Source organism: Pelecanus crispus, chromosome 6, assembly GCF_030463565.1.
Source record: "Pelecanus crispus isolate bPelCri1 chromosome 6, bPelCri1.pri, whole genome shotgun sequence".
In the NCBI taxonomy this organism is placed as follows: Eukaryota; Metazoa; Chordata; class Aves; order Pelecaniformes; family Pelecanidae; genus Pelecanus; species Pelecanus crispus.
Genome location: NC_134648.1, coordinates 11,187,035 through 11,202,079, shown reverse-complemented (window position 1 = coordinate 11,202,079; position 15,045 = coordinate 11,187,035). Strand labels below are relative to the sequence as shown.

The 15,045-nt window shown below is 42.3% G+C and overlaps 1 protein-coding gene across 1 annotated transcript; it reads left to right on the top strand.

Moving 5' to 3' along the window:
- The first annotated feature begins 5,543 nt into the window (after positions 1-5,543).
- On the top strand, positions 5,544-14,181 carry CYB5R2 (cytochrome b5 reductase 2). Its single transcript, XM_075712760.1, has 9 exons — positions 5,544-5,558; positions 5,659-5,808; positions 6,996-7,068; positions 8,863-8,969; positions 10,063-10,192; positions 11,684-11,767; positions 12,298-12,383; positions 13,229-13,328; positions 14,009-14,181. Exons 1-9 carry the CDS (start codon positions 5,544-5,546, stop codon positions 14,179-14,181), a joined length of 918 nt encoding a protein of 305 aa, XP_075568875.1.
- The last annotated feature ends 864 nt before the right edge of the window (positions 14,182-15,045 follow it).

Here is a 15,045-nt window from a genome sequence, read left to right as displayed (position 1 = left end):
TTAAAGATATAATTTTATTCTGTAGCTGGGGAAAAAAATAATCTCTCTACCCTTATTCCCAAATGAACACAGTAAATGTTTTTCACCAGTTTCTTTTCTTCACTGTAAAGTTTTAGGGAAAAGCCCACAAAATAATCTGGAGCATGAGCTTTCTGTGAAACTATGAAAATACTTCATGGTGGAAGGACTATGGACAAATTCAGATTAAGTGTAAGGCATAGCTGTATTACATTATTGATAGAGTATGCTTGTTCTATCTTTGATAAGCTCTTTGAAGAGGTCTTCAGAAAGCAATGGAGGAAAACTATCCTTTGTAATTTTTCATTGTGGAAGTCTGTTAATGTTCAGTTATGGTGGAAGTTGCTATTAGCTAACTATATCAGTTTAACTATGCTGGGAGCAAATGTGTCTAATCACTTCGGTGTTCTGTTTTGCTTAACGGGAACAAGATGACTTAAAATACCTGTAAAGTTTTTATCTGCTTATTAATCTATTACAAGGGTATCAAGTGGGTGTGTTCAGAGAAATAAAAAGGTGGGGGGAGAACTACAGGTGGTATCAGCTGTGCTAGTCCTATTGAATGCAGTGGTTATATGCTGACAAATTGATCTCTCTTAAAAAAATTCCTTTCATATATTTGGAATGCTATCTTAAGTTATTTGTATTTGATTTGGTTGTTAGTGTACTTTTTGCTTGACTGCGTGATGTTGACCTTTTGTGTTTCTTCTAGTATGGTTTTACAAGTAGTCTAGTTTTGCTTTTGTTTGTATCTTTTTAGTCTATTGTAAGATGCCATTATCTTCTAGCAATAATGTGAACTGTTTTGTGATGCAAATGAAATCTGATTTTAAAATAAAATTACTTTCAATGGAGTTCTTGTAATGGAATTGTATTTTAGTTTTTACAAAATTTATATGAAGTCCACTTTAATTCTTGACAGTTATATGAGGCTTTTCCGAGCCCTACAGTCAAAAGGTAGGATACTAGTAGCCTACCCGAGTACTGAGGTAGGCTCAGGTCCTTTGCGTGCTTAAAATCTGGATATAAACCTTCTTCTGTTGGCATGTAAGTAAAAATATCTTCTTTGTAACATTACATGGAAGCAAATGAAGGCTCATTGCATTGTTCATTGGCACTGTGCTAAATATTTAGAATAAAAGTCTACATCCTAAAATATCTTGTTCTGACCTTTGGTTAATGTGAGCATCTGTGACCTTAAGTCTTCCTGCTTAGCTCTGAAATGGTAGTCCTGCTCTGTATGTGTGCACGGGCACGCATGCTGGGAGTCCATCCATATTGCCATGGATGCACCTAGGTAGCCTTTGCAGGAGTGTTTATTAGAGCATTGTTGTAATTTTTGTTGGAAAGGGGAGATTTTCATCAGAAAATAGAAAGCATATGTCCATTGTTAAATCATGTCTAGCAATAGTACAGAAGAGGAAGCAATTGTTGTCTGAAATCTGGGTTCTGGCTATATAGCCTGACAAAAGATGTTAAAAAAATTGCTGATCTTTGCCTCTGTGGCATTACCTCTGTGAATTTTTGGTTCATAACTCTCTTACTTTGCCATCTCCTCCTTTTCCAGCCTAGGACAGCATAGTGGCTTACTGCATCGTACTGTTCTCAGTTGCTTGCACTCCCACAACCTCCCCCATGAAGCCAGAGGAGCCACAGCACAGCAGCATGGGATCCTCCCTTAGATGTACTCTGCCTAGAGGTATGCATGCCATGTATTTCCTGACTCTTTCTTTCCAGAGTGGGTCTGCCCAAAAGGATCTGACAATCATAGTATTCAGATGGTGCTGTAGAACTGTGTTCTCATGTGGTCTTCCCAGTTTTCTTCTCTTTTCCCCTAGCCTTTTTTCCTTTGTACTTTTTGAGGACAAGTGGCACAAGGGTAGCTTTTTTCTCATTTAGGAATCCATTTACTGTCATGTATTGGATGCACGGAAAGCCTGTTCTTCAGCTAAAGTGACTAGATTTGGTTCTTTGCATGCTTTCAAAAGAGTGAATTGAGCAGTAACACCAGAACAACTGTGGATGTGATGTCTGTGTAAGGCAAGTTAACAGGAGGAAAGAATTAGGCTTGGTACTTTGAAGAAAAAAAAAAAAGTTTTATATAGACCAAAACCCTGCCTTTGATTCAAAGGAAAGGAAAATAATCAGCAAAAATTGAAGGACATTTAGGAATAGTTAATGCAGAAAATAAGAAGTATCTCCAAATGTTTCTCAAGCTCTACAAAACCCCTTACTTGCCCTTATCTTACTAAAGGCAAGGAAAGAGCCCTGTTCTAGAGGGAAGATTAATGCTTCCTATCAATAATGCAATTCAGAGAACCACTGGTAATCGTGTAGCTGTGCGATTATTAGTCATAGTAAAGTAGATCCTGTCTTGAAAATTTAAAAAAAAAAAGCATAAATACCTATTTATCCTTCACTTACTCCTATTTATCCTTCAGGATAAATTCTGACTGAGATGTGAATGTTTCTTGTCTCTATTATTATTGTTCTGCTTTATTCTCCTTGAGTTTCAGAGCCTTTTGCCACATGGATAATATGGTAGGTCACTGATGAAAGCAAAATACATAAAAGTTAAAAGCTGTACCATTACCATATTGTTAGAAAATATGAAGTCACAGCACCTTGGTGGAAGAATCTAGCTTCTTTAGTCATGGAGAATGGGCCATTCAGCCTGGAGGTCCTGGGCTTGGTTACGATACTCGTGAGGATAGTGGCTCTTTGACACTGACACAAGGAGTTAATTTACTTCAGAAACGGAGCTCTAATATGTAGCTTTGAGCCTCTCCCTGTTTTCAGCAGCCTGCATAATAGAATGTTGAATTATATTTTGGTAGTGGTTCCCCTGCTTTTGAAGTCAGAGGAGGAAAGCTGATAGTAACAAAAAATGAAAAAAGAGTTGGGGGCTGTTAATTCTCTGGTCTTCCAAAGTCAGTACTTCAGTAGCACAGGAGACTGAATGTATTTTTCTTTCAGTCTTTTTACAAGTCACGTAATAGAAGCAATTCAAAAACTAATAACTCTGATTTAATATCTTCTCCTTCTATCACCATCTACAGCTTGGCACACTATGACATTATTCCCAGCATTCCTTCCTTCCCCATAGGTTTGATCAGTTTGTTTTCTTCCTCTGGACAAAGACGTGTCTGTGTGATATGGTCATGCTTTTATTTTAAATAAACTACTTTGAACCTTGTGGCACGGGCTTGGACTTCAAAGTCTTGTATTTTCTTTTAGTTGACTTTTGTGTCTGTCACCAACTTCAGTGCTCCTGGTCCTACACTCTTTAAAGAGAATAATAATACTTAGTCTCTTTTTTTTTTTAAAGCAATTTAAAGTCCATAGATACTAAATAATTTGTTAGTGCTGCTTGTCACAAAGTAAAATTTTGGCCCTGGGATAGGGGAGAAAGTAGGAAATAATTTCTGTTCTCCCAGTGTCACGAATGCAGGTTTGTGAATCCTGCTGATTATGTCGATTCACTATGAATGAGTGACTTTACACAGTTTGATTTAGTAAAAGTTAGAATTTACTTGTAGTGAATTGCAGAATTTGATTATAATATTTTCAATAGCACTCAATCATCAATGATTAATAAAGTGATTAGACAAAATTGATCAAACAGTGACTTAGTTACAGATTCGAAGATGGCAAGGTTCACTCTATTACTATACAGAAGCACATAAGAGAATTAAATCACAAGAAGTTAAGATGATTCATAAAAGCATTGCATATATATGGAATAAAGGCAAAAGGGGGGGGGGGGGGGCAGGCAAAAGGGGACCCTCCCGTTGAGTCCCAAGGTTCAGACTAGACCCCCTTGCTTTCTAAACTCCTTCTCAGAGAGGAGCCTAGGTGCGGCTATGTCTAGTCCTAGTCTCAGACTTGGTCAACAGTTTATATGGATAAGAGTAATATATGTATATGCATATATGTATATCTAGTACATAGGAAAAGTATATAAAGGAAGTTTGGATTATGAGAGAGAAATTGTATTTAGGGGATATGGAGGCCCTCCCGTTGAGTCATGAGGTTCAGAATGGACCCCCTTGCTTTCTAGACTCCTTCTCAGAGAGGAGCTGAGGTGCGGCTGGGCCCACTCTTAGTCTCAGACTTGGTCAACAGTTTAGGAGAGTAATGCTATAAGAATAATACAGCAATATAAAACTCTTTTTAAAATTAAATCATACATCTACAAACTACTTAAATTGATTCATGCATGCACACTTACAACTATAAATGCATATATGAAAATAGTATACCTGTTAAAAATTCCCCTCGAGTTTAGTGAAATACTCACGTCTAATGCCTTGGCATTTCTCAACGGGCAAGAGTAGAGTCTCGAGGAGTGAAGAATATCAGCAGCCCAGGCTCCCTTGTCGATCTCCGGCAATGGAGTTCTGGTAGCAGCAGACTTTTGGAGTCTGCTAGTTTTTGCTGACTCTGAGAGACGTTTCAATCAGAGGGAGATGCTGGTGCAGCCCGTGGCAGTCCAGGAGAGCTCAAAGGGCCTCACTTAGGACTGCTGTTTATAGGATTGTGAGATGATTGACTTTAATCACCAGTAAATTTCCATCCGAGCCACAATTCGGGTCGGCTTGTTGTTGGAATTCCAGCAGCGATGATACCACCCTGTTTCAAGGCTGTCTGGGGTAGCTGTTTGTTCTCGTTCCCCTCATTAGCCATAATATGAATATTGATAAGAACAGAGCTGCTCTCTGCTCCAGCCGTGTAGGAGTTTCTGGTACAATTAAGGAGCGCTTAACTGACCAACTCTCTACGCAAAAGCTGCGGCCTGCAAATTCCTGAGATTGTAAAGCAGACAGAGTAAAGGGGAAAAACAGAACAGGGAAAAAAAAAAACAGGGGCAGGGGGAAGATGTACCACCACACCCAGTCACACTAGGTGAACCTCACCTTTCTTGCCCGCCCTTTCCCTAGTTAGTTGGCAGGCAAACTGGGACTGGACCCGAACTCCTGCATAAGTGTTTTCTGTTGCTGAACATGAAAGCAATGAGAATTGAGGTAGGAAAATGCAGGGGAGGGAAAAGGACTATAGCCCTGGGTAACTGGATTTTGTGGCTGCTTTTGTCCCACTGGTTTGTGCTGCTTGCAGTGGCCTGCGGTTTAAGTGGTGCGCTCCCATCCTGGGGAGTGGGGCCTGCTGTCCAAAAAGGCCTCGCAGTCCCCTCTGTCAGCGAGACCTGAAGACATGTGAAATGCTGATAAGTATCCCTACATACGCCTTAGCTTCAAACGGGAATTCGTCTCCTAGGGTAACCTGTTTCAGCCCGGGTTGTGAGAGGAGCGGGTTTTGAGCAGGCATTACACGCCTTGTGCCCCAGCCTCTGCCTTGCCCCACGCCAGCATCCTCCCACGCGTGCCCGGCGGCTGGGCACCAGGAGGCGGAACCCCGCGGGAGCAGCTGGGGGCCGGGCCGCTCGCCGGCGGGGGCGGCGTGAGGCGGGGCGGGCGGAGGGCGCAGGTGGAGCGGTGCCTGCTCGCTGGGAGCTGCGGGTGGCCGCCATGGAGGAGCTTGCGGTGAGGGGCCGGGAGGGAGGCGGCCCGGGGCAGCCCCGGCGTGGGGCCGGGTGCGCGTGTGGCGGGCTGTTCCCCCGACCGCCTGCCCTTCTCCTCGCAGGGCGCCCATGTGGCGGTCGCCGTGGCCGTGGTAGCTGCGTCTGCCCTGCTGCTGCGGCTGCTGCTTAGAGGGACGGGGCGGAGGACGAGCGGCCTCATCACCTTGCAGGACCCACTCGCTAAATACCCGCTGCGGCTGGTGGACAAAGAGGTGCCCGAGCGCTGGGGGCGGCCTCTCGCCCGTCTGAACCCCCTCCCTCGTCCCGGCTCTGCGGGGGTCGTGCCGGCCCTTTTGATGCCCGTCGGCCGGGGCGGGCGGGGGCGGTTGGTCCGTTGGCCCCGGGGGAGTGGGTGTCTGAGGGGCGGTTGGTCCGTTGGCCCCGGGGGAGTGGGTGTCTGAGGGGCGGTTGGTCTGTTGGCGCCGGGGGGAGGGGGGTGTCTGAGGGGCGGTTGGTCCGGTGGCCCCGGGGGGAGGGGGGTGTCTGAGGGGCGGTTGGTCCTTTGGCCCCGGGGGAGTGGGTGTCTGAGGGGCGGTTGGTCTGTTGGCCCCGGGGTGGGGGGTGTCTGAGGGGCGGTTGGTCTGTTGGCCCCGGGGTGGGGGGTGTCTGAGGGGCGGTTGGTCTGTTGGCCCCGGGGTGGGGTGTGTGTGTGGGTGTCTGAGGGGCGGTTGGTCCGTTGGCCCCGGGGGAGTGGGTGTCTGAGGGGCGGTTGGTCTGTTGGCGCCGGGGGGAGGGGGGTGTCTGAGGGGCGGTTGGTCCGTTGGCCCCGGGGAGTGGGTGTCTGAGGGGCGGTTGGTCACAGGCTGCCCCAGGCTTTGGGGCCAGAGAAGCGCACAGAGCCCTCGAGAGGCGGCCGTGACTCCCGCTGCCAGGCTGCGGTGTTTCCCTAGGGTAGAGCAGGATTCTTGAAAGTGTTTATGCCTACACCACAGTGTTATGGTTGTTTCAAGAGAAGGATGGACTCATTTCTTTGTATGTTTAAATCCTAGTTTAGAGCTGTGTTTCTCCCTTGATTTTTGTCCAACGTGCATCAGTGAGAACCCCAACAGCCTGTATTTCTGCACGTCGTGTCTTGCCTGATCTTTGGCCATAAATTATGAAACGTGCTTGCTGGCCTTGGGCAATAGAGGTTTCTGCATTTTCTTTATGTAAAGGTGCTGTATGGATTGTGCAGACAGGCAAAAGTCTCTCCTGTTTATTTAAAGAGGAAAAGACTTTGGCTCTAAAACTTCTGATCTGTTTAAACTTTTCAAAGCTATTTCTCCTTCCCTTCCTAGCATTTGGCTTGCATGCTAACAAAGAACAGACTTACTAAAGCATATTGCATTGAGTAGAGTTTGAAATTCGAAGCAGTGGTGATGTTGACCTCATTCTGATTTTGTTTGGTTGGTTTTTTTAGGAAATCAGTCATGATACCAAGAAATTCCGGTTTGGGCTACCTTCACCAGATCACATATTAGGATTACCTGTAGGTAAGTACTGAAAATGCTTCGTTACATGTATTTCTGTTCTTAGGCTTTATAACTGTAATCATAGTTCTGAGACTTCTGACTGTTTGGGAATTTAATGCTCAGCAAGGCGAGGCGTTAAAAGCTGTGTCTGAATGCTGCTGTGTCAGAGAGCAATGTCAGATTTCCTAAAGTGTTGTATTTCAGATCTTTTGTGTGTGCTTTGTTCTGCTTGTGTTAAATTGTGTGGTGTAGTTCAGAACAAGAACGGTGAAACTGAACTGAGTCTGATGAAATTCACCACCAGTCAGGATATAGGCAGGAATGGTGTCTGTCAAAGCTTTTTCTTACTTGCATTCTACTTCCATCTGGTGCCTTCAGTTTATTGTCAACTGCCCGTATGCTTTTGATGAATACAGTCACACTTGTAAACGAGGAAAGAGAACAACTCTTCTGCCTGAGAAGCTTGCAACTTAGCAACAGTAGAATACATCTACTGTATATAGAAGATGCTGAAATATTCAGAGCCTTTTCTGTGAATGCACTTACCTTTGATTTACATACATAAGTGTACAACTTTGTCTTGCTTTCTGTAGCATGAAGTTCATTTCAGAGTAGGATTGGCACAGTTTTCTTTCCTGTACCCTGCAAAACTGATGGCATTGAACCTTGGACCTTGAATTAACGGTAATCTATGCAGGGGAAAGTCTCCCCTTCTGATTTGCAGATGTGGCAGATGTAGCCCTGTCTGTGCTGTATTATGTTTTGCAGTTTCCCTTGCTATATGGCAAGCGTCAGGGCCTTTCCCATTCCATGCTGTGAGCACGTCCTTCTTGCATGCTGCTTGTCAAGGGCATCAGTCTTTCTCCACATTCTCTTCTGGCTTGTATGGAAAAGTGTAATTGAACTGTCCACGTTAACTAGATAAATGATAAACGAATTGAGATGTGCCCTGCAGTGCTTGTGTTTATCCAGACTTTATTCTTAAAAATTTGGGAATAAGATCCTGCAGCTGCATGGGACAGATTACTTTGTGGGAGATTGCTGCCTTCTGCTTTTTACCAGGATCATTTTGCTAAAAATAAAGTGTTTTCTGCCAGCACTGTTTCTGTTTTTTGTTTTTCTGTGCAACTCTCTAGATTAGTGCCGTCTGGCTGAGAAGACTACTCTTGGCAAGGAATTTCAGTTCTTCAAATCAGCAGAAAGAAACTGGTGCCTTTCAGAGTCTGCTTCTTGGAGCATTAGGTTGGGCAAAGAGCTCTCTGTGGACAGCAGCATCCAATGCTGTGGAAGCTGCAGCATTACGGAGGCAGGAGTTATTGAGAAGGAATATGGCCCAAGGCTTTGTTCTTGATGTCTTGGTAGAGAATCTCTGGGAAGGTTGCTCTGAGAGATTGCTGCTGTTAAACTGTAATACTTATTTCTTTCTTTGCCTCTGTGAACTGGTGTGTCCTTACTTTCACTTCTTTAATGAATATGAGAACAGTAGAACCCAAAATACAGAGGGCACTTAATAAGCATCAAACTTTCAATGTCACTATTTTACTATAAATTTCCTACTTTCCTAGTATCTTATCCTTGATTCTGTAACATACTGGCTTTCCTCAGTTACCCCATGCTCCAGAAACTCATGCTGAAAAAAGAAGAGACCAGATGTTTTGTACAGCATTTATATGGTAAAGATTTTCTCCATCATTGCTTGTGTTTAATGGCTTACACCACCTGCTTTTTCTCTCTTGTCTTGTCCTCCAGGCCTGAGAAAAGTTTGAAACCACAGATGAAACAATAAATAATCAGATTGTAATTCTTTCTCCCTAGGCCAACATGTTTACCTTTCCGCAAAAATCGATGGTAATCTGGTGATTCGAGCCTATACCCCAGTTTCCAGTGACGAGACAAAAGGTTATGTTGATTTAATTATAAAGGTAAATTTTGGATTCCTTTAGTATAGATAAATTGCTAACTGGAAGGAAGGAAAGTGCTTCATTTTAGTGAAATACAGAGTTTATTTTGATTGATCTTTCAAATAGGATAACTGTATGGTGAAGTCATTTTACATTATCTTTGAATAGTAAGTTGTATCCTGTGTATCTGCTGCATGTCACTGAGAGATAGCAGAGGTAGGGAAGATGGAGAAGGGAATCACTTCCAATCACTTCCTTGGCAGCACTGCAGGAACTTCCCTAGTATCTCTTATTTGGCAACACACGAGGAGCAATCACTCACCCTCAAGCTGCCTATGCTGCTACTAGTACTTACTGCTAATAGCTGTAAGTAGGAAACAAGTCAATAAGAACTGCTATCTTTGGTGATGCTACAGAGATTGCAGTTTTACATCTGTAAGCATCAGAAGTTGTGCTAATGTGTTTATTGATTAAGAAAATGGGATACAGAAACAAGGGAAATCCTTTAAGCCAGGGAATGCAGGATGACTTGATTCCAGGACTTCTAGATTTTCTAATCCTTTTCTATGATAGAGTTTGTCCTTAGGTAAAAATCTGGGCTGCTTTTGCCTTCTCTGCTGTTCATGTTGTATGTTCATGTATGTTCATGTTCTTCATACTTGTATGGTGAATTGTTATTAACTACTTGTTATAAACTACTTGTGTGCTTTGAAAGGTTGAAAAGCTGTCATGTGCCTGAATTCTCTGGGAAAGTCCTAGAAAGAAAAAATGCAGCAATGCTATTTTCAGAAGGATCGATTACGGAGATAGGGTAACATAAGGTTCTTGCTGGAGCGATAGTGGAATGAGGGCAGCAGTACATAACCTGCCTGCCATCTATTCCTGTTAGCCTGGCTGTTTGCAGAGAGCATAGGAACATGTGCATGAGAGAGCATTTTACTTATTTTGGCTGCTTCCTGCTGCAAGGCACAACAGGTAACCGAGAGCAAAGAATTGTCTCAATTTCTTTCTCAGATGCTAAATTTCAGACCTGGAATATTGTGTTCTACAGTTTGTAATATTGTCTGCAGGAAAGCTAATGGTTGGTATATCATACAAATGACTGTTTTTACAGGTCTACCACAAAAAAGTGAATCCCAAGTTTCCAGAAGGTGGGAAGATGTCCCAATACCTAGATGACATGAAGATTGGAGATATTATTGACTTCAGAGGGCCAAATGGGCTCCTTGTCTATAAGGGGGCAGGTACTGTGACACGAAGGTGGGAGAGCGAAAGGGAGGAACTTGTATTGGTTATTTTCAGAGGTGGTTTATAAAACTTGATGACTTTGTAGAGAATCTTTTTTAAAAAGCAGAAAAGAGAAAATCTGCCTTTCCTGGTCTTGACCAAGAGCCCGTCAGGGTTGACATGATGGGAAAGAGTACTTCGTGTTTACTTTGTGTGAGGAATAGCTGGTGGGTGTCTCACTCCTGGGACCACATAATTAAATCTGAAAAAATCGCTATTGCCTTACCTTACTGAGAATGCTGCACTGGAAATAGTACCCCAGCTATACATATAGAGAGAGATGTTCCAGATGCTTCTTAAGCAAGGGAGGTTATAGCCTAAAATGCCCTCTGAGAATCTCACAGCTGTTACTCAATAACCCCGCTGACTGTGAGCCAGCTCTATTTCATGATTAAACCAGGTCTGAGTTGACTGGGAGGAAGTAAGTTCAGAGAAGTAATCATCTTTCAAGATGCAAGTGGAAGATTTTGCTTTGATCTTGACTAAGAGGGACTGTGTACTTTAACTCTACTTCAGGGGGGATAAGAGCTCAGTGCTTCTCTGGATCATAACCTTCTATGACGAGTAATATACTGATGAATCTGTTGTATCTCAGAGGAAATGAGCGATGCATATTTTACAAACGTTTCTGCTCTGCTTTGGCTGCTATAAAGAGGAGTAGCTAGGAAAGCTTGTTACTAGTTACAGATCTCTTAAAAGATGTTTGGAATATGTCAAGTGCTTTTCATGTAAGATACTTTTCATGGGCTTTTCACTTGGCTTGGTCCTTGGAGGTTCATTCAATTACAGACTGTCTGGTTTTCTGACAGTTCTGAACCAATGGTATACCCAGGTGTGGAGCAGAAATCGGCAAGGTCTTCTCATCACAGGATACTAGAAGGTAGTCACCTAGCTGACTGCAAGTGTCATGGGGATCTCATTAATTAGAAGTGAATCACAGTAATAAAGTGCTTGATGGTAAAAGTATGCAAGGCTCCAACATTCCTGATTCTAATATTTGCAGGGACTTTTTGCTCGATGCTGTTTTTATACAACTCCATTGAACATGGACACACACAAATATGTAGATCCATGGTGCAAGTGAGGAGGATGAAGATGGCCTAAGAAACCTGCTTCTCTGTAGTAGGGGCTGTGGGTACCTTTAGCGACCACTAACACTCACCGTTGCCAAGTTGTGTTCTAGGCAGTGATGTGGGAATCCTTGAGTTTATTATAAATTATGTTGGGTAGTAGGGAAGGAGGAAATCAGTTGTTCAAAGCTAGGATTGGAGTTTACAGAGACAAAGAGGTTTCTACTCTTCACGCTCAATGCTGTGCAGAGTCCATTTAGCATTTCCAGAAGATCTGTGCCAATTAATTGGTAGGCTGTAGCAATTCATTCCCATGGAAGTTGTATCCATGTTTGTTTAGGAGTTAATGTACCTATAGGTTTTGAATATTTCCTCTAGGTACCTTTCTTATCAAACCTCATAAGAAGTCTGAAGCAGAGAAGAAGTTTGCAAAGAATCTTGGGATGATAGCTGGAGGAACAGGTAAAACTATTCTCATGGAATATCTTTATGGATGCGTGTGAGGAGTATTAAGCACTGTACTTTAATAACAGCGGACTTTCACCTGTATTTCTTTTCATGAGTATTTGGTGACACTGAGGCTTTCCGGTGGCTTGAGCTCAGTGCTTGGAGCTAGCAACTTCAGAGCTTTAGTCTTGATTTACTGTGTGACCTCAGAGGAGGTACTTCGTCTCTCTGAGCTTCAGTATCAGCGACAAAAAAATATTTTAGGAGAATGTCTTGAGGGTAAAATTACTGTATGCAATACAGAATGCTGAAGAGGAAAGCCCCAGATACAAGTAATGTGGTTTTGCTTTTGTTTTGAAATGATTTGGAATAATAGAAACACCCAACCTCTGCATTTGGCATCGATTAGAAATTCAGAGGTATGTAGCCCTGTGCAAACTAAGCTCCCACTGAAGACTGAAGGAAGGCAGCATTAATACTGAAACTTGCAGCCTTACATGGGTTGAAAGAGACACCTGTTTTTTAACTGCTTTTTTTTTTAACAGGAATAACTCCTATGTTGCAGCTGATCCGTCATATCACAAATGATCCTAAGGACTCCACAAAATGTTACCTTCTCTTTGCTAATCAGGTGAGTATACTGACTCATCTGTTTTCCTTCTTTAATGGCCTACTTGTTTTGCTGGTCTCTGAGTTTTTAAACTGATGGGACATTGACCCCTGGAGAAAATACTGCTCTGCATGTTTCATACTCTTCCATTGTCTTTGGGTTTGTATTTTCACCCAACCATTTATGAGAAAATATTATCTGAGATAGCACATTTAAAAATGATCAGTATAGGGAGGAGCAGGAAATGGTTATTATGTAAGTTCTTAATCTATTGTCTTGGGTTAAAATGATATAAGGGGAGAAACTGAATAAAAAAAATTAGCCATGAGGCCCCTTATAAATACCACATGATACTGTCATAGTTCCCATGATCTTCTATTTGTTTTGAAGATGGCTGCTCATGGTTTCGCTTACACTCCTTAATTCCTGTATTAGGGAATAAACAGTGTGAACAGATCCTTATCCCTCTACATGTTTTATTCCTTCACTGACTTCAAGGAAACAGGATTTTGTTCTGTTAATCTGTTTCTACAGTTAACCTTCACCATGCTGGTACAGGGCTGTATTTGCCAGGGTCAGAGACAAATCCAGCTAATTGTGATTTTAGTCTGGGTTTAAAAGTTGTTCAAATTGCCATCTTTAAGACAGTGTTTAGGTGGCTATTAAGTCTCATAGTTTGTTGTTCTTACTCTGAATTTACAGAAGCCTGTAATGGTAATAGCCTACTTATCATGTAAAGGGGGAAAAAAATCCCTTTCTTGGTTTGAATGAGTTATCATTGCATTTGTCTTGTTGAATGCCAGATGAGCTCACATTAGAGAGCATCTTGAGATGGCTTGGAGCTAAACAGCAGTCTCATTTTGCAGACAGAGAAAGATATATTACTGAGAGCTGAGCTAGAAGACATTGCTAAGAGGCATCCTGATCAGTTCACGCTTTGGTATACACTGGACAGACCTCCACAAGGTAGGCTACTGGTACACCCTGGAAGTGCCTTTGCTCGTCACAGTACAACAGTCAGAGTTTCACTCTTGTTCAAGGGGCCATTGGTATAATATCAAGTCTTCTTGTCTCACACTAATTTAAACAGCAAAGAATGCCCCCCTAACCCCTCAGAAACAATACCACAACACTTGTTTTGAAAAGTGTTCTAAACCAGGTGGGCCTTAGAAAGTGTGAATCAATAATTAACTCCTGTTGGGCAAGGTGCATGTTACTCAGTGGATCTTTTCATGCATTTCAGGATGTGCCAGTTTCTTGGACTTTTTAGCAAAAGTTACAGCTCTGTTTTGGGCTAACTCCCGAATCACATTATGTTAGCATTTTGTTGGCATTAAATTGTTTAATACCTGTAAATAGAAAATGCACATCTTTGTTTTGCAGCAGCCCTAGATTAGATTCTACAGAGCTGCCATGTGTATAGATTAAGGCATTAATCTATAGAGGCTGGTGTAACACTGAATTCAAAATGGAGGGAGAGGTTGAACTCTACTGAATCCCCTTTGAAACATGGGTATTCGTGTTTGCAGTGATGGTGGCATAGCTTTGCTGATTCTTCAGCCACTTTGTGGGTACATCATATGCAGCTTAAAAAGGCTTCAGACTGTACAAAGATACAAATTAATAGTTTAATTTCTTTGTTTTAGATTGGAAGTACAGTTCTGGCTTTGTCACTGCAGACATGATTAAAACCCACCTCCCGTCCCCCGGCAGCGAGACGCTCATTCTCATGTGTGGGCCACCACCTATGATTCAGTTTGCGTGTCAGCCCAACCTCAACAAACTTGGCTATCCCAAAAGCAGTACATTTTCTTATTAACACTGATGTCATCTGATACCTTTTCGAAAGTACTGCATATTTTCCTACAGGAATGACTGGTATGTAACTGTGCAGTATTTCTTTTTGTCTGTGTGTGTGTGTGTTTAACTGCTTAATGTAATGTCTGTGGTTTATAACTTCATAATTACCTTTGTGTGTCTTAATACTAAGAACTTGAGAGATCATCTTGAATTGTGTGGAAGTAACTTTGTACTAACTTAAGAGGTTAGACTAAATTTTAATTCTGAGAGGAAAAAAAAATGTGATCGGAGAGGTAGGACAGAGATAAAAACCACTTTTTTGTTAGCATGAGCATGGAATTCAGGAGAGGGCTATAAAACTGGGCTAGGATTATTTGACTGTGCTCTATAGATAATTAATTTAGGGCATCCTGAGGAAGGAGAGTACAAAGAACAGTCATCTTTTCTTTTTGTAATGCTGTTTTAAAACCCTTTACCAGGGACTAAGAAAGAAGTCATGGGATGCTACTGAAAAAGTGAACAGAATTTGGGCTGCATACACAGACATAACTATCTAGTGATGTTACATCATTTGAATGTCATTCTCTAAGTGTAGTGCTTGCTCTTTTGGCAGTTTCAGAAATTTCCTTTGCTTAAGAGAAAACATGGCTTCTTAGTTCCTGTTGTAAGCTGAGTCAACCTTTAACTCAGCTCATGCTTCACCTCAGTGTTTTTACCACATAGCATTTAGTTCTTAGTCTTCAGTGCCTGAAATACTGCATGTTCATTGCCAGGAATTAGTTTATACTACATTTGGTTTAGGGTCTGACAAATTCCTGAGCCAGAAGACTTGTTTCTTCAGCTGCTAATGAAAATGTTCACTAAATATTTTTATTCATCTAAA

What these genes read in the sequence shown, in the direction of transcription:
- CYB5R2 (XM_075712760.1), top strand. An exon ending in TGCGGCTGGTGGACAAAGAG is followed by an intron (nt 5,809 to 6,995) that starts GTGCCCGAGCGC and finishes TGGTTTTTTTAG; the next exon opens with GAAATCAGTCATGATACCAA. An exon ending in ATGTTGATTTAATTATAAAG is followed by an intron (nt 8,970 to 10,062) that starts GTAAATTTTGGA and finishes CTGTTTTTACAG; the next exon opens with GTCTACCACAAAAAAGTGAA.